The 25,872-nt window shown below is 43.5% G+C and overlaps 1 protein-coding gene and 1 pseudogene across 8 annotated transcripts in view; both read left to right on the top strand.

Moving 5' to 3' along the window:
- The window catches only part of DENND1A (DENN domain containing 1A), a 530,720-nt gene that overhangs the window by 339,530 nt on the left and 165,318 nt on the right, over window positions 1-25,872 (top strand). For all 8 annotated transcript variants that reach the window (XM_030761610.2, XM_089913732.1, XM_089913734.1 and 5 more), the window contains one exon: window positions 9,653-9,754. In XM_030761610.2, coding sequence (XP_030617470.1) covers window positions 9,653-9,754 — 102 coding nt within the window. The remainder of the gene's footprint in view (window positions 1-9,652; window positions 9,755-25,872) is intronic.
- Window positions 9,761-25,872, top strand: part of LOC149749048 (mitochondrial fission regulator 1-like pseudogene) — a 31,103-nt pseudogene continuing 14,991 nt past the window's right edge.

The raw sequence follows: 25,872 nt of genomic DNA, 5'->3' as shown, positions 1-25,872 counted from the left end.
TATAGTGGAAAGAAAGAACGTTGGCATGGATAACCCAGATTCAGATCCTTTCTCTCACAAGCATGTGAGAACATGGGCAAACTGTTTAATCTCTTTAGCCTCAGTGTCCTCATCCATCCAATGGGTACAGTATTCCATAGGAAACCCTCTCCCTTGAGAATTTTAATGGAGTCCGGACCAACCATCAAGCCACTTGGTGTGTCCCTGACAAACATCTATTAAATTACAGTTGCTCAGTATGTTTGTGATGGAAACAACGTGTCAGAGCAATTAGTAAGGTGCATTGGGTAATACAGAGTTTTTGGTGTCCATCTGGGTTCAACTGCTATGGCTCCACTGCTGCTAAGCCATAGGACTTTGGACAAGTTATTTCACCTCTCTGCCCCTGCATTTCCTTGTCTCTTCACAAGGGTGTCGTGAGGATTGCGTTAAATGGTACGGCATGTAAGGGCTGGGCCGCGGGAGGAGCACATCAGCTAGCAGCTCTCATTTTCTTACTGTGGGTGTCAGGCACATGATGGATGCGGAGCGTGTAACACAGTTCCGGGCCGTGCAGGCCCCTGGGAAGTTAGCTGTGCCTCAGCCCACACGTAACCAAGTGTATAGGCAGCCTAAGAGGTGACTGTGTGAAGGCCAGCAATAGTCGTTTAGGGTAAAGTTTAAATGGACGAACTATGAAGATGTAATTTTTGGTTTTGTTTTAACCATATTCCCTACCTTTCAAAACTTTAAAAAAAAATAAAACCTGCCAAGAAGTCATACTTAAATGAGACATAAACTATAATGCCAGGAGCCATATTAGTGTGCCTTTTTCAGAGAGAAACAAACACTGGACTTTCTCTGAGCCAAAGCAAAGCACTCTGTGGACTTCGTAATGCTCCTCTTGAAGCAAAGTGTCTTTGCAGGAAGTCATTGTAGACCCGTGCCCTTTGCTTGGTGGTCTAGATGCTGGTGTCAGAGGTGCTGCCTTAGGTGCTGGCGTGGCCATAGGAGAGGAGACTCCTTACAGGCCTCAGGGGTCACTCCAGCAAGGAGAAGGCCTGCCTGTATAAAATGAAGAGCAAGGATTTGTGCTGGTGATGTAATCCAGGGGATCCAAAGAATGGTCAGGAGCATGCGCTGTCTCCCTGACTGAGCACGGGCCTGCCTGTAGCCAAGACCGGTACCCTGGGCAGATGGGAACATGGCCACATAGGTATAAAATGAATTTTTCCATTTTTTTTCTTTTTACTTAATCCTGTCACAACCCTATGTAGCACGTGGTCATAGCCCCATTTTATAGAGGAAGAAACTGAGGTTCAACTGTGTTTAAATAACCTGCCCTGGGTCCTGTAAGTAGGCATTAAAGAAGATAAAACTCAAAGCCCAATCTGACTCCTACTCAGTTCTGCTGCTCTCCCAAAGCAGGCTGACTCAGGACTGCAAATGTCCCTCGGAAGGTACCCAATAATATTGCTGCTTTGCTCCTCAACTGGAGAAGGGGACAGGACTGATTGGAGAAGCAATAGGTGTCCAGGAAGGGTCTACCTTTGCAAACAAATTTTCTGACAGTGAGATATATTCTAGATTGAATCCTTTTTATCCATAGAATTATTGCTATGTTGTTTTCATAATAATAATAGTCAATACCCAGTGCTTATTATATGCCAGACACTATTCTAAGTATACTATACGTATATTAACTCATTTAACCACCATAACAATCCAGTGAAATCTACATTATTTGCTTTTCCTAAACATTTCACTGAAGTATGAGATTTATGGGAAGGGTACACTCATCCAAAGTATAGAACAGGGTGAGTTTTTACAAGGCAGGCATGCCATGTAACCACCACCAGATCAAGAAACAAAATGTTACCAGCCCCCAGAAGCCCCTCTTGTGCCTCCTTGTAGTCATTCTCCCTCTGACCCAAGAGTAAGCATTATCCTGGGTGTCAGTACTATTTTAATCTCATCAGACACATGCGGAAACTGAGGCACAAAGAGGTTAAAGGGTTCGCCCAAGGTGACACAATTATAACTGGCGGAGTTGGGATTCGGACTCGGGCAGTCTGGCTCCAGAGAATGTGCTCATGTCCCTGAGACATAGCCAGGAAAAAACGATAGGTTGGTGGTAGTTTTCAGTGGCACAGAATCATAATAGTGGAGTCATTAGCCTTTGCCTTTAGTCTGAAAATCAGTTGTTCAAATTTGTATAGTCTTGGAACTCTAATCCTACTTTCAAATCGCAAGGATAGGAACTCGCTTTTCAGAGCCTCCCATTCATTGTACTTACTGCAGTCAGGTACTGTGTTAAATTCTTTACATGTATTATCCCGCTTAAACCTCCAGACACAGCTTGACAGTAAGTAGTATTATCCCCATTTTATAGATGAGAAAAACTGAGGCTCAAAAGTGAAGAACTAACTGAAGGATACCCTGTGGCAGAGGCAAGGCTTGAATCTGGCTGTCTCATTCTAGAACCCATGTCTTAAGCTACCATGGTAATGCCTATCTTACTTTCTGTGTCAACTGTGAATTAATTCTACACACGTTAATCATGATAATTTTATGTGATTATTGTCATTGTCATTATTATTGTTATTCCCATCACACTTCCTTGTGCAGACTCTTACATTGGGCTTACATTGTCCATTTGGGCTCACATTGACATCTGTGCCAGGCCTGCCTCCCAGTAGAGTGAGAGGCCACAATATTTAATTCATTCTCCAGCTAATGAGCATTTGCCCTGTGTCAGGCACTGTGCTGGGCACTAGGGATGCAGAGACAAATAAGACATAGCTCTAGCCCTCACGATAGTCCTGGTGAAAGGACAACAGAAAAGATTCACTGTGTGCTGGCTCATTTATTCCATGCGTGCCACCTCACTGACAACCCCCCCCCAACAACTCCCATACAAGATAAGGACCCCCGTTCTCAGCTGAGGCAGCGAAGGTGGATCTGGGCCCCTGCTCCTCAAGGTCCAGCACCAGCTTCTTTCCTCCACCTGCAGCCCCCGGCTTCCTCAGCCAGGGAGACAGCACATGCTTCTGACCATTCTTTGGATCCCCTGGATTGCATCACCAGCACGAGTCCTTGCTCTTCATTTTATGACCTGGTTCTAAATCCTGTCTTTTGTCACTAGCTGCCCAATCCCCTCCCTAGATAGGCAGGGTGAGCCCCATCTGTGCAGAGGACTGGTGTGGTTTGAAAAAGTACAGCTGATACTTTATATTTTAGCGCAGGAGTTGAGGGGACCCATTGTTTTCATACAACCAACTTTAGAAAGTAAGGTTCAGTAGAATCTTCTTGACTCGAGAAGATACACCGAAGGTATAGTGATCCTTAAGTGGACCCCACTTTTACATAGGGATGTATATCATGGGCATTGGATTCTATATTTATCCTAGAAGGGTATGAGTAGAAAAAAAAAAGTTTTAAAAACCTTAGGCTAGACAAAAAAGGAAGGAAGCAGGGAGCCAAACACAGCTGCAAATCAGAATTTACATTGGTGTTGGTTCAGGGCAGAATTACCTTGTCGTGTGGCATTTGGTCACCATCATTCATGCGTTGTTATTTTTCACTGTCTGTTATGACTTTATTCTGTGTTCTGGACATAACACTAATATGTTTATCAACTCATTGTGCTGTAATTTATACACAGCAAACCATCCATTTAAAGTGTACGATTCAATGAATTCTGAGTTTTATACATTCATGAAACCATTACCAATAATGATATAGAATATTTCCATCACCCTCAAAAGACCGTTCTTTTTTTTTTTTTTTTTTTTTTTTTTTTTTTTTTTTTTTTTGCGGTACACGGGCCTCTCACTGTTGTGGCCTCTCCCCTTGCGGAGCACAGGCTCCGGATGCGCAGGCTTAGTGGCCATGGCTCACGGGCCCAGCCACTCCACGGCATGTGGGATCTTCCCAGACTGGGGCACGAACCCGTGTCCCCTGCATCGGCAGGTGGACTCTCAACCACTGCGCCACCAGGGAAGCCCCATCCTTTTTTTAAAAAAAATATTTTGTTGCAGTGTTTTGGGGTTTTTTAAATAAATTTATTTTATTTATGGCTGCGTTGGGTCTTCGTCGCTGCACACGGGCTTTCTCTAGTTGCGGCGAGTGGGAGCTACTCTTCGTTGCAGTGCGCGGGCTTCTCATTGTGGTGGCTTCTCTTGTTGCGGAGCACGGGCTCTAGGCGAGTGGGCTTCAGTAGTTGTGACTCGCGGGCTCTAGAGCGCAGGCTCAGTAGCTGTGGCGCACGGGCTTAGGTGCTCCGCAGCATGTGGGATCTTCCCGGACCAGGGCTTGAACCCGTGCCCCCTGCATTGGCAGGCAGGTTCTTAACCACTGCGCCACCAGGGAAGCCCCATTCACTTTCGTTTAAATTTTATTTTATCTTGAGCTTCTCATGTGCCAATCACTAGTCTACATGATTTTAAAATGTTAACCCATGTAATCCTCATCACACGCATGAGGTGTAAGCACTGTGTACAGAGGAGAAAACTGAGGCACAGAGAGATGAAGTGAAATACCCAAGTTTACACAGCTGGTGAGTGGCGGAGCTAAGTGAGAACTCAGACAGACTGGCTTCCGGATCCTGTGGGCTTCCTCTCTAGGCTCTACTTCCTGTCGTTCATTCATGCATTCATTCATAAATTGCCTGCTGTGGGCCAAATATTGAGGTGGGAGCTGAGAATACAGAGATCTGTCTTGGTGGCCCCAAGAAGCCCACAGACCAGGGAAGGAGTCAAATGCCTGTATTAATGACTCTAGATTGATGTATTTTTCTGGTTGTGGGAGTAAACCATAGGCTACCATGGGGAAAGGCAAACTTTCTGCTCCCTCGGGCCCTTTGGGGTAAGGTTAGCCAGGCTCCACTGAGGTTCCGAGAAACATTGAGGGAGACGGGACGGACGGGCAAGAGAGCCGCTGTTGGCTGAACGCCTCTTATGGATGTCCTGGCAGTCTTGCTAACTCTTCTACGTACATTCACTTATCTAATCCTCACGACAACTCTATGAAGTGGGTACTATCGTGATCCCCATTTTACAGATGAAAACCTGGAGAATTTATGAGGTTGAGCCTGTATCCAGGTCAGCCGCCCTGACCAACTCCCATATTCTGATTTTTCCCTTTCTTGTCCCGAAAGGCAGAGGTCAGACTAAGTCTGTCCGTGACAAAGTATAAAGGGAAAGACATTTTTGATTAATAATATTTATGGGAAGATGCCATTTTTGTGTGTTTCTCTGTGTAAGAAATGCCATTTGGAAAGCCGGTGTGCATGTCAGTATCATTTTTTTTTTTTTTTTTTTCATTCTGAGAAAAAGCCTATAGAGTCTGGTGGGGGGAGGGTTTGCAGCTGGCAGGAGCTTTGGCATATGTTGTAACTAAAAAGAGAGGGAATGTGTTGGTGGGACGAGCTACCGGAGAGCTGTCTCGGTGTGCTGCGGTACTAGTAAGTGTTTTAATTGGGTAGGGTTTTTGGAGGACTATTTTGACATCTGCTCGTGTCTTTGCTGATTTTTCTTCACTTAGAGTAGGAAACACAAGCTGTGGATAAAATGACTTTAAAATAATTGGAAGTAAAGATATCTCTCTCAAAGTCGAATTTGAGAGGGACATTTCTTTAAGAAGTGGAAAGGAAATTCCACTTCTAGGAATCCATGCTAAAGCACAAGGCTTTATGCCTACAGATTTCACAACAATATTATTTATAATAATTTCTTAAAAACTGGAAATAGCCAACAAAAGGGGCTTAATTGGGTTTGTTTCTATGAAGTGGAACATTTTGTAGCAATTAGCAATGATCTTTACAAAGCTTTTAGTGAAGTGAAATATTGCTTATATTGTAATAAATGAGAAAATCAGAAAGAAACATTACGAATTGTTTCAACTGTGTTTTAAAAAGTAGGGATTGGGGCAGAGGGTTGTGGAAGGAAATACACCAAAACATTATCTCCAGGTAGAGGGATTAGGATAACCACAGTTTTCTTCTTTGAACTTTTTTGTCTTTCCCATTTTTTTTTTACATATGTAGTTTTTATGATACAAAAGACGTGTCATTTTGCGTGAGAGAAAGCAAGCCCTCAGGGTACTGGTGTAGCTGCACTCCCTACGTAGATACTTGTTCTGAAGTCTGAGCAACTGGCTTGAGGACATCTTCAGAAGAGTCAGACTGGGTTCAGAAGTCAACTCTGCCACTCCCTAGCTGTGTGACTTGGACCAGTTTCTTTGACCTCTCTGAGCCTCCTCCTTACCACAGAGCTGGTGATACCTCCCTCATAGCATGGTCAGGGTTAAATGCGGTCACCCAGTAATGGCCCAGTTTCCTTCTCCATCAGCACTGCCCACTCCATCCCCCAGTTTGAGGGGTTTTGTTTTGTTTTTTGCCTTTCTTCATTCCTCTTGTTTCCTTGAGCCTTTCAGGGATAGGGCACCATCCGGCCAAGCTGGCCTCCGATTCTTTCCTTGGGAACATGAGCTTCAGGAAGGCCCTTGAGTCCACGCCAGCCCCTTTGGAAGAGGCCTTACCACCAGGAGGGCAGCATTGTCCTATGAGAGGAAACTGTGCCGACCCAGCTCCTCCTGGAGCCTGGTGCACGGGCATTTTGGTTACTAAGGGGACCCTGGCCTGCTAAGTCAGAAGAAAGAGCCAGGTTTTTTCCTCTTCTTCAGCCTGCTACCATTGTTCAAAAAGTAAACACTCCACACAGCTTAAGCGGCAAGTCCTCCAACCAGGAGTGGGAAGAAATCAAAAGCCCATTCCAGCCCAGCCGTGGAGAGCCCACAAGGGCTGGTCTGTGTCACTGGGCCCCCACTGGGAACGCAGAAACAACACCCAATTCTGGTCCAGAATCAACAGCCCTGTCTCTGGGCCTTTCAGACCGAGGCTTCTCTCCAATGGCCGGGCCCCTTGCCCCCATCTGTTTGGGGCTCTCTGGAGCTCTTTGGAGGTCGGATGAGGCAAAATTGGCGATTGTGAGGTGCAGCGACCCTCAGCTCAGCCCTCAAGGCCTGGAGTCACCGGCTGAGTTCCGGAGCCCCTCGTGGCCCCTTCTCCGATTCCGTGTCCAGTGCCAGTCTCAGCCTTTGAAGTGAGAGCCCAGCAGTTACCAGGAGGGGCCAGAGGATTTTTGCCCTTAGGCCACTGCCGCTACAGTTTCCAGACTGGCCGTGGGTGACGTGTATATTATAAAAGCAATAATAATAGCGACTGTAAGGCCTACTGTGTGCCCAGTGCTGTGCACACACCACCTCTAATTCGCACAGCAGCCCCGGGGAAGAGGGCTGGGGTGGGGTGAGCAGTCACAGTTATCTTCTCGATTTTACAGATGAAGAAGCCAGTTAGTAGCCACATAACCTTGGGCAAGCCACTTCACCTCTCTGAGCCTCAGTTTTTCGTCTCTGAAATGGTGATCCCTCACCTCCAGCTACTGTTGAAAATGAAAGAATCTGTGTGAAAGTACTCTGAGAGCTCTGAAGTGTGATGTAAGTGAAAAAGGTTCTTGTTGAGGCTGTTTTGTAACTTCCTGCTTGTGCACTGCGAAGTATTTAACCTGTTGGACTGCAAAGTGAGGCAGCTAAGGAGCCCTGGACAATTCACCATGAGGCTTAATGCTCTCAACTGTAAAATGGGATTGTGCTTTGTGAAACACTAGCTATCAATGCTGTTTGCTGATAGCTTTTTACCCTGTGAATAAAGCAGTCAGGTAATATCAGTTTTGGGGTTTGGAGGAAAGAATAAACTTCTAAGTAGGCAAACCTGTCCCTCCCCTGCAGCTCTCAGCCCACAGGAAGCATTTAGTAAATGTATGCATTGATTGATAGGTTTGTGGACTGACTAGCTGCTGGAAAAGTCAACAGCAGAAGAAATTTGAGGCTCCTGGTCTTGTTGAGCGGAAGGGTTCCAGGATCCTGCCCTCTGGGAGTGTTATTTCAACCCTAGGAGGCTTCTGACCAGCATGGTTCCAACCCTCCTGCTGGGAAGAATCTCAAAATGTTTACTTAGGTATGAAAATTCTGTCCTAGAGGCTGGGATTTGAGACAACAAACATCAACCAATATTAATGAGCCCTTACCAAGTGCCAATCTTTTTTTTTTTTTTTTTTTTTTTTTTGCGGTACGCGGGCCTCTCACTGTCGTGGCCTCTCCCATTGCGGAGCACAGGCTCCGGACGCGCAGGCTCAGCGGCCATGGCTCACGGGCCCAGCCGTTCCGCGGCATGTGGGATCTTCCCGGACCGGGACACGAACCCGTGCCCCCTGCATGGGCAGGCAGACTCTCAACCACTGCGCCACCAGGGAAGCCCGTGCCAATCATTTTGTTGGGTGCTGGTTATTATGCGGTGCTGAACCAAACTGATGAGCCCCTGAAGGAGGGGGCTCCTGGAGCCAGCAGGGGGAGGCAGGCAGGCAAAGGGGTACTAGGGCTCAGAGCAACAAGGATGGCAGAGGTCAGTTTCACTGGGGGTGTCTGATGACGAAGAGGTCGAGGTGCAGTGCAAGAATATGAGCTGTGGAGGTGGCCGGTGCTGCGTTACCTCTGCCACTCACCTCACCTCTCTGAACCTCATTTTCCTCAAGTTACCTAAAATGAAGGTAATAGTGTGCACTTTGCAGGATTTGGTAAGAATTAAATGAGAATTAGTAAGTAAAACATAGAGCAAGCACTAGTAGTCATCTACTACACTTTAATTGTTGTCCATTTCCAGGGCATTAGCAAATGGGTCTTTCTGCTTAATCAGGACAAAATGAAAGTTCTAGACTCTAAAGAAATGAGCTTTGATATATGATGGGGTAAGAGGATTGAATGAGATTGGAAGTGGTAGGTAGGCAGGAGGGAAGTAGAGATGGATTCTAGCGGTGGGTAAACAGTGTGATTGAAAACTAGCTTACATACAGTCTTACACTTCTACAGACGATGGACAGTTGCTCCCAGATGGTGGGCTCTTCTTTTCTCCATACTGTACCTTCATGCTCTCACCAAACACGAGCACCTAGTAGGCACAAGTCTCCCTTACCCTTCCTACTACTGCACCAGTAGAATAACGAGTTATGGCCAGAGCCTCGGAGCCATGATTCACTAGCTGGATTTCTATGGAAAATGGAACCAGTTTGAAAGTGTGACCTTTCTACTTAATGTTAAAGAGAAATGTTAATGTGTTAACACTAGGCTGTACAACGTATTCCATACCCCAAAATGCCAAGAGCCGACAGAGATGGGCAAGTAGTCTTTGGTAAATGAGAGGGGATGGATTGAATGGGGCTGTCATAAGACCTTAGCTGTATATCAGAGTTCCTGGAGCCAGAGGTTTAGACTTCAGCTTCTTCTTCTTCTTCTTCTTCTTTTTTAATTTGAAAATACAGGAAAAGAAATCATGTTGGGGTGTAAAGATCTCTCCCCCTAGCTGTGTGATCTAGGGCATGTTAACTTAGTCTCTGAAACCCTTTCCACTCCTGGGGCTTGGGGATGACCATACAAGCTCACAGAGTTTTTGTCACAGTTAAATGGCCTCACACATGTGAACTGCCTGGCATTGAGCCTGGCACGGAGTATACCTTTGTCAAATGTCACTTTTCTTCCCTACTCCCCTTTCCCAGAGAAAGCCAGAGAAATGTCTGGGGCTTCAATGATTTTCTCTTCTGGATTTTTTTCTTACTTGCAGAAAGTCAGAAACATGGCCCTGGATGATGTCGTGATTCTGAATGTGGACACCAACACCCTGGAAACCCCCTTTGATGACCTCCAGAGCCTCCCAAATGACGTGGTGGGTAATGAGCCCTTGAGTTCTGACTCCCGGGAGCTCATGCAGTGGACGTGAACATGCCTTTGGGGAGGAGAAGGGATGGATACAGCTGTGGTTTTCCTGTAGCCTAAGAACTGCGGTTGGTTTCTGTTACCTCTGGAACCTTTGTCTCAGTGAAGGAAGTTGGGAGGTGGTTCATTTTTTTAGTCTTGTTTTGCTCTCATAACCCTCATCTGAAGTGACCCCAGGGTCTAGACGGCCCCTCTTTCTGTGGAGCCTGGGGGTCTTGCCATCCTCATTGCCATTGCCGTGTCCAGAGAGCAGGACAGCCTCCCGGGGTAACCCCACTGAAGGCGGGTGGAAGGGCTTCAGTGTGAGCAGTTTGGGGCACTTCAGACCTACGTTTTTTTTCCTGTGCCATCATCAAACGCAGCTGTTTCCCACGCAGCAGGCTGTCTACTGCCAGCGCTCTGAATGTGGCTCCACGTGCCCTAAATCTTTCTTAGTTACCTCAGGTCTAGACAGAAGGTGGGCCTATTTAGCGAAAAGCAGCGGGCTGCCACATTTGCCACACTGCCATCTGACCACACACCTGCCTCATGTTGCCACTCAGAGCTGCCTTGTGGGTGGCTGTGCGACGTAGACCCAGCCTCCCCCATTGTTGATACGGATGAGGAGGGTCGGGGCTCCCTGGGAAGTACACTTCTGATGTTTGTGGTTTGGCCTCCAAAACTCTGCTTGCGAGAAAGTCTGTAAAGTCACACTGGCTTACAGACTGGAAGGAGTGGGTGTTCCTGGCCGTGTGTGCTGATGCGCGGCTGGGCTTGCGTGGTGGCAGGTGGCCACTGCCGCTGCATTACTGCCAGGAGTCCCAGTGGCACTTGGGGGTTAGCTGTCTGGGAGAGATTGCTGCTTGTTGGTGAATGGTTTGCAGCAGGGTTTCAGACTCCTCTGCTCTTAACTCACTGTGAGATTTTGGGGGGTCCTTTGTGTTCTGTAAGGATGTGTCCTTTGTGCCATAATTAAACAGTGGCTACAATTCATTGACTTCTATGTGTTAAACACTCACCACTGACTTCCCATTTACTCTTCACACAACTCTGAGGAAGGTATTTCTCTTATCCTCACTTTACCTCACAGAGCTAAAAAGAGGGGGAGCCAAGAAGTGAACCCAGCTCTGTCACTCCACAGACCCCCGAGCCCCACCGCCCCCTAGGTGCCTTCTGCATTCGGGGTCTCACTCAGTTGGCATCCTAGCCCCATGGAGTAGGTGAGGGAGAAAAGAACTTCAGGGAGCACGTGTCTTGCCACAGATCATAAGGCTGGTGGGGGCAGAGCTGTGATTGGAGCCTAGTCTGGATGACACCCAGCCCGTGCTGCCTCCAGTCCGTGTACACGGTCCCACTCTGAGGCAGAGAGAGATGACAGCGTAGGCAAAATAAAAGTGCCAGACCCTATGAGGTTTGCTGTTGATCATGTCAGGACAGGGTACGTGGTTGGTGTCTCAGGGCCTCTGGGCTGTAATTTGAGTTCTTTTTGGTCCAAGGAATTTGAGCTTTCTATTCCGGTTCCCTTTCAGTGGAAAAGTTCTCCCTTTAAGTCATGGGTGTCTTAGGTATGGACCTTGCAAGTGCTGAATAAATGTGGCAAGTGAGCCTGGGGTATTTGAAGTACAAGGAATGGCCAGGGGCCCCAGGCCGCCCAAGATGAGTGACTGATGGCTCAGAAACCGTGGAGTGGACTGACTATCCCACATGCAGTGCTCGGAGCCAGGGCTGGGCATCAAATAGCAAAGATGAAGCAGATCTAGTCCTTTCCTTCAAAGAGCATATTCCAGTGGCGGAAACAGACATGTGAATCACATATATCTCAGGGTATAGCGTAACAGGGGCCACAAAGAAAATAGGAATCAGGCACAGAGGAGCCCAGGGAGAGGGTAATGAAAGCTTCCTGAAGATGGCACATTCCAAGATGCCTTTCAGGTGATCAGTGAGGTAGCCTCAGGGAACCAAGGAAACTTGAGCAAGTTATTTTCCCTCTCTGAGCTTCAGGTTCCCATCCTCAAAAGAGGACTGCTAGGCCTGTCATTAGATCGTTGTGGCAGGTAAATGAGAAGGGGGTGTTCGTCAGGTGCTTGACACCGTGCTCACCTGTCAGTGTTTGATAAATGGTGCTGCATTTGTTCTTAATAAAATCATTGTCAGTAATTACAGCCAGAGTTAGAGGACAGTTGGTTCCCTCCATGTCCGAACAGTTCTCAGCCCACATGAAAAGGACCTCCCATTTGCAAGCTGGTTTGTGGAGGGTTGATTATGTTCCACAGCAGTTGTTTCCAGATTGGGGCTTTAGACTCATCAAAGATGCCAAGATAGTAGTGAGGAGGGAATATGGTCCATATAGTACTTACTGTGTTTCAGTGGAATTCATAGATTTGATTTTTTTTTTTAACTCAGAAAGCCAGTCTTTTATTTTTAAAGCTCTGCCATATATCTCTAGTGGGTGTCTCTGGTCACCTGCCACACTCGTTCCAGATTGTCCGTGTAGCCAGCAAACAGAGTCTGGCCAACAGCAGACGAAGCCAGAGAGTCACACTGGGGCAGCCGTGCCTTGCTGCTGGTACTGATAACTCGTTGCTTCAGTTCATCTACCATGACCTTGCCCTTCAAGTCCCAGATCTGGATGCTGGGCCCGTGGCAGCAGAGCCAGTGTCTGTTGGGGCTGAAGCACGGGGCGCTGATGATGTCCACACCATCTAGTGTTGAAAGGTGCTTGCCTTCGTTGAGGCTACATGAGCTGTCAAGTCCTTGAGAGGGGAAATCTTGTCCGGTACACCTTTGCATCCTCTGCTCGTGGTACAGAACCAGGTCCTTTCAGTGTATCAGCATGTCCACAGTTGACCTCACAATCTCCCCTTTTGCCAAAGCTACTTGTTTACTGCATCTGACAGATTCTGCTTCTTAAACTTTCCCAAATCCTTGTCTCCATCCCTCCTAAACACCACCTAGTCCAAGCTCTTATTTCTCTCCTGTACTGTTTCCAGCAGCCTCTGAACTGGTTCTTCAGACTCCAGCCCTTCTTCCTCATGTACTAGAGAGCCCTTTCCAAAACATCAATTCAACTTTATTTCTTCCTACTGAAAACCATTTCATCAATCAATATAATTTTAAAAACAAAAAACAAGTTCTGAAGACAAAAACATCCTTCTATAACTTCCCAGTGCCTACAGATTAGAGGCAAGTTCCTTTTGTTGGCTTTGGAATCAGACCTTTGTTTAAATTCTGGCTTCTTCACTTACTAATCATGTGACCTTGGGCAAAATTATGTAAGCTCTCTGAGCCTGGTTTCCTTATACTATGTGGTTGTGTGAGCTAACTGTAATGAATATAATATGTATCACGCAGCTATCCTATGAGCTCTGTAGGTGGGAGTCAGTGATGAATTACGGATGCAGATGATGGTTAGCGTGGCATGCAGGGCCCTCCTTTATGATAGGATCCTCCCATTTTTTCCCATAACTTTAGCTCTTTCCTGTCCCTGCTTCAAACCCTATGTTATAGGTGTTTGGAATTAGTAGTTCTCCCAAGCTTACATGTTGTTTCATGACTTTATACTTTGCATACAGTTTCTTTTGTCTCAAGTGTCCTACCCCATCTGTCAATCACTAATGAAAAATGAAACTCATTTTTCAAAACTTAGGCTAAACCTAAGTCTGTAAAAACCTTCCCTGACCTCTCCAAGTAGATTTGACCGTACCTTTCTCTTCGTCCTCTCAAACCCTTATATTGCTTATAAAATTATACTTACCATCCAGCGGTATAATTTATTACACATTTCTGGCTTTCTCTTTTAATTGTGAGTTCTTTGAGGGCAGGAATCAAGTTTTATTCATCTTTGTTTCCGAGGGATGTAGCAGCCGCTGAATAGATAGATGGAAGGATGGAAGGGACATGTGGATTGGGTTATTTTGGTAGATGAAATCTTGCAAAACATGGCATCCATGCTGGAAATTTTATTAAAAGAGGCCTTTGTTCTGCTTCTAGCCATGATGGAATAATTGGAACTGAATTTCTCCTCCCTCCATTTACAAATAAAACTCTGGGCAAATATGAAAACAGCTGTTTTCACGTATTGGACAACAAGCAGTACAGGAATATAATCCCTGAGAGAAAGGAAGCAATTGAGATGAGGCCTGTGATCCCCCTGGCTTTCTGCCTTGAGGCATTTTCTGGACCCTGTTGCCAGAGGGGACTCCCCAGCAAAGCACACCATCTTGCTGAATCAAGGGGGTAGAGATCTGAGTTTGAGGGAGAGGTGGTTTAAATTTGTGGGTCAGAGTACCAGATAGGAGGGAGCTACTCAGCAAAAATCTGAATTGAGTCTGTAGGCTGATCTGCCCGTGTGTAGAGGGGAGCTCCTAAGGGTAGGAGCCATTCAAGCTCCAGCCGGCCAGAGTAAGATCTCGTTGATCACTCAGGCAGTCGTTAGAGACCCACAGAGGCCATGCCTTGGTGTAGTAGTCTAAATTAGCTCTAGGGTAAAGATGATTTTAGCCCTGCCCTAACACAGCTTAAAATCAAGCCTTGAGGAACACAAGACAGATCTTCTGTGATACTGGTAATGTGCTGGCTTTTGATCTGAGTGCCAAGTACGTGGGCAAGAATTTATCAAGCTGTACACAAATGATATGTGTACTTTTATGCATGTATGTTAAACTTCAGTAAAAACTTTTAAACAAAACCATTTCTTTTTAAGCCTTATCAGGATCAACCTGATATACAGGAAAATTAACCTGTCAAAGTAAACTTCAACCCTCTTTTAAAAAAGACAACAAAATCTGACACCCAACAATGTAACGTTCACAATATCTAGCATCCTATCAAAAAAAATACTAGACAGGTGGGAATGTAAATTGATACAGCCACTTTGGAGAACAGTATGGAGGTTCCTTAAAAAACTAATAATAGAACTACCATACAACCCAGCAAACCCACTACTGGGCATATACCCTGAGAAAACCATAATTCAAAAAGAGTCATGTACCAAAATGTTCATTGCAGCTCTATTTACAATAGCCAGGACATGGAAGCAACCTAACTGTCCATCAACAGATGAATGGTTAAAGAAGATGTGGCACATATATACAACAGAATATTACTCAGCCATAAAAAAGAACGAAACTGAGTTATTTGTAGTGAGGTGGATGGACCTAGAGACTGTCATACAGAGTGAAGTAAGTCAGAAAGAGAAAAACAAATACCGTATGCTAACACATATATATGGAATCTAAAAAAACAGGTCAGAAAAACCTAGGGGCAAGACGGGAATAAAGATGCAGACCTACTAGAGAATGGACCGGAGGATACGGGGAAGGGGAAGGGGAAGCTGTGACAAAGTGAGAGAGTGGCATGGACATATATACACTACCAAACGTAAAGTAGCTAGCTAGTGGGAAGCAGCTGCATAGCAGCGGGAGGTCAGTTCAGTGCTTTGTGACCACCTAGAGGGGTGGGATAGGGAGGGTGGGAGGGAGGGAGATGCAATAGGGAAGAGATATGGGGACATATGTATAACTGATTCACTTTGTTATAAAGCAGAAACTAACACACCATTGTAAAGCAATTATACTCTAATAAAGATGTTAAAAAAAAATACTAGACATGTTGAGAATCAGGAAAAATGTAACCCGTAACCAAGAGAAAAATTAGTTAACAGAAACAAACTCAAAAATGACGATATGATGGAATTAGCAGATGAGAACCTTAAGATAGACGTTATAAAAGTTATAAGTATGCTCATGAATTTAAAGGAAGACTTGAACTAAATGAGGAGAGAAATGGAAGATATAAAAAGAATGAATGAAAGGGAATATCTAGAGGTGAAAGATATAATACCTGGAATGAAAATTTCACTGATAGGATTAAAAGGATATTAGACACTACAGCACAAATGATCAATGAACTCGAAGACATAGCAGTACAAACTATCCATTATGAAGCATAGAAAGGAAAAAGACTGAAAAAGGTTGACAGAACCTCGAGGACCCATATAGCACAATATCAAGAGGACTAACATACATGTAATTAGAATCCTAGAAGGAGAGGAGGGTGGAGAGAGACAGAAAAAATATTTAATGAGATTACAGACAATTTTTTTTCAGTTTTGATGAAAACAATCAACTCAGTTCCAGGAAGCTGAATGAACCTCGAGCATAATAGACTCAAACAAAACCACACAAAGGTGCATCATGATAATTACTCAAAACAAGTGATACAAAGAAAAGTTTAAAATTAGCTAAAGAAGAAAGACACATTATGTAAAAGAAAAAAGTGATTACGGAAGACTTCTTGTAAGAAACAACATGAACCAGAAGATAATGGAATGACATTTTTAAAGTAATGAAGGAAAATTTTCTTCAGCCTCGAAATCTATATCCAGTGTAAATATCCTTCAAAAATAAAGGCAAGGGCTTCCCTGGTGGCGCAGTGGTTGAGAGTCCGCCTGCCGATGCAGGGAACACGGGTTCGTGCCCCGGTCAGGGAAGATCCCACATGCCGTGGAGCGGCTGGGCCCGTGAGCCATGGCCGCTGAGCCTGCGCGCCCGGAGCCTGTGCTCCGCGACGGAAGAGGCCACAACAGTGAGAGGCCCGCGTACCGCAAAAAAATAAAAGATAAATGAGTATTTAAAGTAAATAATATCAGTGTATTATGTGCTATACGTAGAAGTAAAATGTATGACAGCAGTAGGACAAAGGACAGGGGGAGAATGGAAGTATACTGTTTTAAGGTTCTTAAATTATATGTAAACTGTTATAATATTATTTGAAAGTAGACTATTAAGTTAAAAATGTATATTGTAGGATTTCCCTCGTGTCACAGTGGTTAAGAATCTGCCTGCCAATGCAGGGGACACAGGTTCGAGCCCTGGTCTGGGAAGATACCACATGCCACAGAGCAACTAAGCCCGTGTGCCACGACTACTTAGCCTGTGCTCTAGAGCCCATGAGCCACAACTACTGAGCCTGCGTGCCTAGAGCCTGTGCTCCGCAACAAGAGAAGCCACCGCAGTGAGAAGAAGCCTGCACACTGCAACGAAGAACAGCCCCCGCTCGACACAACTAGAGAAAGCCCGTGCACAGCAGTGAAGACCCAACGCAGCCAAAAATAAATAAATTTTTTTAAAATGTATATTGTAAACCTTAGAAGAGCCGCTAAGGAAAAACAAAGTGGTATATAGCTAATAAACCAATATTGAAGATCCAAAAGATTTTGGAGGCGGGAAGGATAAAGGAACCAAACACAGATGGAACAAATAGAAAAGTTAGCAAGATGATAGATTTACCCAACTATAGTGATTATTACATTAAATGTACATGGTCTAAATACTCCACTTATTGGAGATTATTAAATTATATTTTAAAAGTAAGACCCAATTATATGCTGTCTACAAGAATTCCACTTTAAAGAGTCAGATGAAAAGTAAAAGGGTAGAGAAGGTATACCATACAAACACTAATGAAGAGAATTGGTAGGGGAGAAGAGACAAATCTTCCTTATAAAAGAATTTCTAATTAATATCTGTAGATATTGTCCTGTCTAGGAGAAGGAGCTTAATCTCTGTGTCCGCACCCCCCCCCCACACACACACACACACCACTTGAGTGTGGGCTGGACTTAGTGACTCACTTCCAAAACTAGTGTATATAAAGGGAAAAAGAGTAACTTTAGTGGAGAAATGGCAGAAACTACCTTAACCAAGTGATGTCATGTGAATATCACTGTAAACTTGATATGACGTGATGAGGAGGATATGTCACTTTTGTGTTATTCTTTCCAGAAACCCAGTAAAATCATGACAGAACCTTCAGATAAACTCAAATTTAGGGACGTTCTATCAAATACCTGACCAGTACTTCTCAAAACTATCAAGGTCAGGGACTTCATTGGCAGTCCAGTGGTTAAGACTCGGTGCTTCCACTGCAGGGGGCACGGATTCAGTCCCTGGTCAGGGAACAAAGATACCGCATGCCACGCAGTGCAGCCCCCCCCCCCAAAAAAATTTTTTTTTAAATTGGAATTCTGGGTTGAATTCTAGGATACAAAAGACGCATTAATGGAAAAACTGGTGAAATCACAATAAAGTTTGGAGTTTAGTTAATAATAATGTACCAGTGTCAGTTTCTTAGTTTTGACAAATGCACCATGGTAATGTAAGATATGGGAAACTGAAACTGCGTTGAGGAGTATCTGGGCGCTCTCTCTACTATCTTTGCAACTTTTCCGTGAATCTAAGAATATTCCAAAATGTATAATTTTTGAAAAAGAGAAACAAAAAAAAGGAATTAAGGGAGTATTAGGAACAATTTGATGCCTATAATTTTGACAAATTGGATGAAATGAACAAATGCCTTGAAATACACAGATAACATAAAGTGACTGAAGAAGGAATAGAAAGTTGAAAAATAGTACTGTTTCTATTAAAGAAATTTGAATTTGTAATTAATTAAAACTTTCCCACAAAGAAGACTCCAGGCCCAGATAGCTTCACGGATTAGTTCTATCATATATTTTAGGATACATCTTACACTAACTTTTTCAGAAAATAGAGAGGAAAGGAACACCTTCCACCTTATTTTATGAGGTCAGCATTACCCTGACATGAAAATCAAACAAAGAATTTACAAGAAAAAAAAAATATTGATCAATATACCTAATAAATATAGATGTAAAAACCTTTAACAAAATATTAGCAAATTGAATCCAGCAATATAAAAAGGATAATACATCATGATCAAATGTGTACAGATTGGTTAAATATTTGAAAATCAGTGTAATTTACCATATCAACAGACTAAAAAAGGAAAACTATATCAAAACATAAGCCAAAAAAGTATTTTAGGAAAAATTCAACATCTGTCCTTGATAAAAGCTCTTAGCAAACCTAGGTATCCTCATAGTGATAAAGAGCATCTGGGAAGAACTTACAGCCAACATACTTCGTGGTGAAAGACTGAATGCTTTCCCCTTGAGAATGAGAACAAAAAAAGGTTGTTAGCTCTTCCCATTTCTATTCAGCATTGTACTGGAGGTTCTAACCACTCACTAAGACAAGGGAAAGAAATAAAAGCCCTAAAGGTTAGAAAGAAGGAAGAAAAATTGTCTTTATTCAGACAACATGATCATGTATATGGAAAATCCAAAGGGGGTCTCATAAACAAATTTAGCAAAGGTACAGGATAAGGTTAGTATATAAAAACCAAATGTACTTCTATATACTAGTAATGAGCAATTGAAAAATGAAATATTTTAAAGTACCATTTTAAGTAGCATACAAAACACAGAATACTTAGGAATACATTTAACAAAATATGTGCAAGATTTGTATACTGAAAGCTATAAAACATTTCTCAGAAAATAATTTAAAAGACCTAAACAAATGGAGAGATACTCCACTTTTTGGATTGGAAGACTCAATATTTTTAAGATGTTAATTTTTCCTAAATTGATCTATAGATTCAATATAATCCCAGCCCAAATTCCAGATGGCTTAAAAAAAAAAACAACTTGAGCTGATTCTAACATGCACATGAATATGCGAAAGATCTAGAATAGCCAAAACAATGTTGAAAAAGAACAAAGTTGTAGGACTTGTATTACCTACTTTTAAGACTTCCAGTAAAGTTATAGTAAATGTAGATCAACATTGTAGGTAAACATAGAGTTCAATAGAACAGAATAAATAGTTCAGAATTAGGCCCACACATAAATGGTTAATTGATCTTCAACAAACATGCCAAAGTAATTCAATTGAGGAAGGATAGTTTTCTTCAACAGATGCTACTGGAAGAACTGGATATCTATATGGAAAAAAATGAGTGTTGACTTTTACCTCTTTCAAGTATTAGCCCAAAATGGATTATAGACCTAAACTTAGAGGCAAAGACTATAAAATGAATAGAAGAAAAGATAGGAGAAAATCTTCATGAACTTAAGGTAAGCATAGTTTTCTTAGTTAAGACATAAAGCACAGGGACTTACCTGGTGGCGCAGTGGTTAAGAATCTGCCTGCCAGTGCAGGGGGCATGGGTTCGAGCCCTGGTCCTGGAAGATCCCACATGCCACGGAGCAACTAAGCGCATGCACCACAACTACTGAGCCTAAGCTCTAGAGCCCTCGAGCCACAACTACTGAGCCCATGTGCCACAACTACTGAAGCTCGCGCGCCTAGAGCCTGTGCTCCGCCAGAAGAGAAGCCACTGCAATGAAGCCCGCACACTGCAACAGAGAGTAGCCCCCACTCACCGCAACTAGAGAAAGCCCGCGTGCAGCAACGAATACCCAATGCAGCCAAAAAAAAAAAAGTCACCATTTTACAAATGAAGGGGCAAGCCACAGACTGAGAGAAAATATTCTTGATACTTATATCTGCAAAAGGACTTTTTCCCCAGAATATATAAAGAACCCTTAAACTGAATAATAAGACAGCAGCCCAATTAAAAAGTAGGCAAAAGACTTGAAGAGACACTCAACAATAAAATATTCAAATGGCCAATAAGGCTGTGGCAGGAGGGGCCCCTGAGGAAGATAAGTCTGATGTTTCTTAAAATGGCCTGATACGAAGGCTTCACGCCTCCTGCCATTCCAAGCCTCCAGAGCTGCCCTGTGGCTGCCTTGTGCTTCAAGTGCAGGAGCCAGTTGAAATGTCAGGAATGGAGGCCAATGTGACCATCCCAATCTGGCAAAACAAGCCGCGTGGGGCTGCTCAAAGTATAGTGAGAAGAATCGGGACCGACCTGCCCCTGAAGCCATGTCCCCGGGCATCCTTTGAGACCCTGCCCAACATCTCTGACCTGTGTCTGAGGCATGTACTGCCAGTCCCTACTCTGGCTGACATCGTCTGGATTCCTGCAGATGTAGAGGAGACTTATGTCCTGGTCAGGAGCGATACACGCCCCCTGAGGCACACCTGCAAGCCCAGCCCTCTGATCGTCATTCAGCACAATGCCTCATTGCCCAAACTGCGTGGGTCGCAGGAGAGGCTTCTGGCCTTGAAGAAGCCAGCCGTGCCAGCCCTTGGCTGCACCGAAGAGCTGCAGGATGAGCTGAGCCACCTGCGCAGCCAGATTGCTAAAATAGTGTCAGCTGATGCAGGAAGTTCAAATGTCTCTTCTCCCTTACCTTGTTTTGGATCCTCATTCCACTCTACAACTTCCTTTGTCATTAGTGACATCACCAAGGAGACCAAGGTACAGGTCCCTGAGCTTCCATCAGTCCCCCTGCTTTGTTCTGCCAGCTCTGAATGTTGCAGACCAGAACACAAAGCTACCTGCAGCTCGCCTGAAGAAGATGACTGCGTCTCTCTGTCCAAGGCCAGCAGCTTTGCAGATATGATGGGTATCCTAAAGGACTTCCACCAAGTGAAGCAGAGCCAAGACCTGAACTGGAGTTTATTGAAGGAGGAAGACCCTGCCATGCTTACCTCTGAGGTCCTAAGGAGGAAGTTTGCTCTGAAGGAAGAAGATACCAGTAGAAAAGGAAACTGATAGCACTCAGCTCTGCAAACTCAGCCTCAGGCTCCTGGAATTCCTTCAGTAGCTGCCTTCCTCACCGCAGATGCTTCTGCCTCTCAATTAGAAATCTTCTGCAACAGTCTTGCCGAAAGCTAGAGCTTGGACCAAGAGAAGAGCTGCACTGTATGTTTTCCATACTTCAAACCTTAGCAGAAGCTAAGGCCTGTTTTGAGCTGAGACACGTTACAGGTAATTGTGTAGGTTGGAATGTCCCAGTTTAAAGGGTGAGATAGAAGTTTCTGGTTTTTCCTTGCCCCTGTGTGAAAATAGGTCCTAAATGAATGACTAACTTCACTGCACTAGACCCCATAACTGGTCTTACTGAACACTTTGTGCCCAGCTGTCACTTACTCTGAGTGGCTTCCTTGCAGCAGAGCAGGGCTGAGGGCAGGGGGCTCTGTTTATGTGCACGTTCACAGAGCAGGGAAAATCTTATGCTGCTCCATCATGAACTGACACCAGTGTCCAGCAATCACTCTCTCCCCCTTCCCGGTCCAACACCTACATGTAGAGGTCGGGCCACTGGACCAGCTGACACTTGGGCTGCTGGGAGGCCTCGGCTGTTTTTTTCTTAAATATATTTTGTAATACTGTACAACCAAATCTACCCTCCAAGGCCCTGGGGCCTCATTGGTTCCACTAATTGAAAGCTCTTTCTCTTCCACAAACTTTAGTTTAAGCCCAGTAGGAAAGAGAAATGGAGAGGGGAAAGAGAGTACCATCCTTCTTCCAGGCCCTTGACTGCTCCTTTGCATTGGGCCAAGGTTTTTACCTACCACACCGTCCATGACTCGGATGCCCTCAGGTCCGTTTTCTCTACGGTATGTATCCTGTGTGTGTTTAGGTTGAAGCACTACCTGACATTAAAGGAAGGATTTGGAGAGAAAAAAGAAAAACAATAGCCAGTAAGCACAGGGAAAGATGTTCCATGAGGGTGTAAATTGATACCACAAGGAAGGTACTGCTGTATACCCACTGGTATGGCTAAAATAAAAAGACTGCATTTCTTATAAATGAGTATCTTAAACAAATGTTTACTCTGTGACCAAGTAATTTCAGTCTTAGGTATACACACAAGAAGATGAAAACTTATGTACACACAGACACATGTACGTGAATGTTTTTAGCAGCTTTGTTCATAATTGCCAAAAACTGGAAACATTCCAGATGTCCTTCAACTGATGAGGGACAGTGGTGTGCCTGTAAAATGGAATACTACTTGGCAATCAAAAGAAACTAAGTACTGATCTGTCCAACAAAATGGATGAATCTCACATTATGCTAAGTGAAATAATCCATTTATTTGACGTTTTGGAATAGGCAAGACTGTTGAGCGAGAACTCGGATGAGCGGTTGTCCGGAGCAGGGCTGGGAGGAGCAGCTGACTATCAAGGGGTGTGAGGGGATTTGGGGTGACGGAGCTGTTCTGTATCTTGATTGTGGGGATGGTTACATGGCTATGTGCATCTTTCAAAATTCATAAAACTAGCCACCAAAAGTGGTAAATTTTACTATATGTAAGTCATACCTGACTTAAAAAAATTTTTTTTTAAAGACTGACAATAACAAGTGTTAGGAAGGATGTGGAACAACTGATCTGAAACTTTCATCACTGGTATTGGGAGCATAAAACAGAACAACCACTTTGGAAAACAGTTGGGCAGTTTTCTCTGAAGTTAAATGTACACCAGCAATATAACCCAATAACCCCACTCCTGGGTATTTATCCAAGAGAAATGAAAATATATATCCAAACAGGTTTGTACACGAGTGTTTATAGCAGCTTTATTCACAGTAAACAATACCTGGTAATAATCCTAATGTCCATCAGCTGATAGATGGAGAAACACTATATTTTATCCCTACTTTTTACTACATGAGTCATTATTCATTGTAACATACTTGTGATACACAAAACAACATGGATGAATCTTGAATATATTACACTGAGCAAAAAAAGCCAGACACATGAGAATGTACTATATGATTTCATGTACTTAAAATCTAAAAGAGAGTGGGTGAAAGCAGGCCAGTGGTTGCCTCGGCCTGGGATGGAGAAGGCAGGAACTGATTGAAAAGGGCAGGAAGGAACATTCTGAGGTGAAGGAAATGTTCTGTTTCTTGATTGTGGTGATGGTTACACAGATGTATATATTTGTCAAAACTCATTGAACTGTACTTTTTAAATATATGCATTCTATTGTATATTAGTTATGACTTGATAAAGTAAATTTTAAAAAGAAAGAGGACTTGGAAATTAATTTTAAAAAGGAAGTTCTAATATTGATTAGCTTTCAGAACAGCTCTGCTGATTTTCACATGATTTATGAACATGGGTTAAGGGGTAACTTTGGAGGCAGGGTGGCTCTGGCTTTCTACTAGTTACCTAGACAATTTAGTCTTAAATTTTGTAATCTTAGTTAGCTTTTTGTACCATTAAAAAAAAAAAAGAGTTGGCAAGGTTAGTACTGTTGTACTTTGCTGGGTTCCATGAAACTTGCAAATGTACTGCTTTCACTGACAATATTGTATTGTTCCCTAGCTATGGATTTGGGGGAAGGAATATGGCAAGAATAGTCCATCTTTTATTGGTGTAAAGGCCTGTTTACAGACTTCATTTTTTTTTAAAATAAATTTATTATTTATTTATTTTTGGCTGCATTGGGTCTTCATTGTTGATGTTTATCTCAAGCCCATGTGGATGCTTTGAACAGAAACATAATGTCCCTCCCTCCGCAGCCATTTAACCAAGCACTCTTCATCTGTTTCTCTCTTAAAATTTAAAGAACATCTCTTGTTCCTTCCAGAGTGTTAAGTATACACTGTTTAGCCAACGGGTAAAATTTGTAGAGCTTTTTAAAAGCTTGGCAAAAGAAAGCTCAGACGCTTCCAGGCTTCCAGTGAGGTGAACATACCACACCTCATCACTGATTTCCCAGAGCTCAGTCGGGGCCCTTTCTAATATTCTTTGGCCTGAAACTCACAGGTTTTTGTGTATGCACGTGTATGTGGTGACCTTTACCATCTGCTTACACTCTCCTTTCTTTTACTTCGTGCTTTCTGTAACCTGATCAATGCTCTTCTAAATCAGGCTTTCTTATGTGGTGATATATGTAATAGGACATTAAAATACGTATTACCTTTTGACTCAATAATTCTACTTTTAAGGGTTTTTTTCTGGCAAATTCTTCTAAATGGAGAAAGCCACCTAACCAAATAGCATTGTTTATGTTAACTGAAGTTGGGAACAACCTTAATATCCAAAATTAAGGGGAGTGTTTAAGGTGATCTATTCCACTGCTATTCAATGGAGTGTACCACACAGTCACTAAAAATGATTGCTATGAAGAATGTGGGCAACACAGGAAATGCTAAGGATACAATTCAGTGGAAAAAGCAGAATATTGAATGATATATCTACCATGACTACAATTAAGAAAAACAGCCAGATACTCAGAAGTAAGATTTTTAAAAGAACTTCTAAATTATCAACAGTGGTATATTAGGATAGTAAAGTTATGAGTTAACATTTTTTTCTCTCATTTTCTAAATTTTCTGTGATATGATTATTACTAGTTTTATGATGGAAAACTCATCTTTCCTCCTCTCTCCTGAAGCACTTGAATCCTGGCTTTTGGCTTTATGGTTTGTATGTCTTCAGGACTGTAGTTTCTCTTTCTTCTCCATATACTTTGGTTAAAAAGATCACAGATGACTTAATGATGCGTTTTAAATCACTTAAACTTCTTGTTCTTCCTTGGTGGAATTTTTGAGGGATATCCAAGAGGTTTCTAACCATGTGAAGAGAGAGAAACCATCTTGAGCAGTCTTCCTTGGTGTGAGAAGGGGGAGAAGGCAAGGGAAGAAAGATACTCTTTACAGAGCACCTGCAGTGCCCCAGGCCAGAGTAGTTTCCAGTCCTTCTATGCTGCATCCAAGCTTCTTCACAAGCTGGACGCTGACCCCAGGCAACCTCTCAGCCTCATCTTGCATCACTTCAGTACTCATACCCCGTTTCCCAGCCACTAGGAGAGTGATCCCATTCCCCAAGGCCTCATGCTCTTTCACATCTCTATGCTTCTTTCCGTGCTATTCCCTCTGGTTAGGATACCGTTCCTTCTCTACTTGGCTAAACCTATTTGCTCTATAGGGCACTCCTCAACTGTCACTTCTGTGATGCTTCCACAGCTCAGCACTGGGATTTCATAACATTTTTCCCATACTTCTTTTATACCACGTACTATATAATAACTCTTTCCCCTCCTAAGCATTTGGGCTTTACATGGTTGTGAACACAGCCCTGGCACAATGCATGACTCACTGGGGCATTCAATGAGTGTTTGTGGAATGAGCGAATGAATGAAAGAGTGAGCAAAATATGCAATCTGCTTTGAACTCTAGATCTTGGAAAACTCATTTATTCAACATTTGACTCTTCACTTTGTACAGGTATCTGGAAGAGCAAAGATCTGCAAAGATCAGAGTTCCCTTTTTAAAAGAGACAGGAGAAATTCAGTGTACATTACAGCTACAATATACTGGGTAAATTGAGTGCCAAGCATTTTGACTCTT

This window comes from Delphinapterus leucas, chromosome 6 (genome assembly GCF_059928025.1).
Source record: "Delphinapterus leucas isolate spDelLeu-1000000601 "Yukka" chromosome 6, BTC_Dleu_Yukka2, whole genome shotgun sequence".
Taxonomy (NCBI): Eukaryota; Metazoa; Chordata; class Mammalia; order Artiodactyla; family Monodontidae; genus Delphinapterus; species Delphinapterus leucas.
The sequence above is the reverse complement of the archived record's forward strand: the minus strand, read 5'-3'. Positions and strand labels throughout refer to the sequence as shown.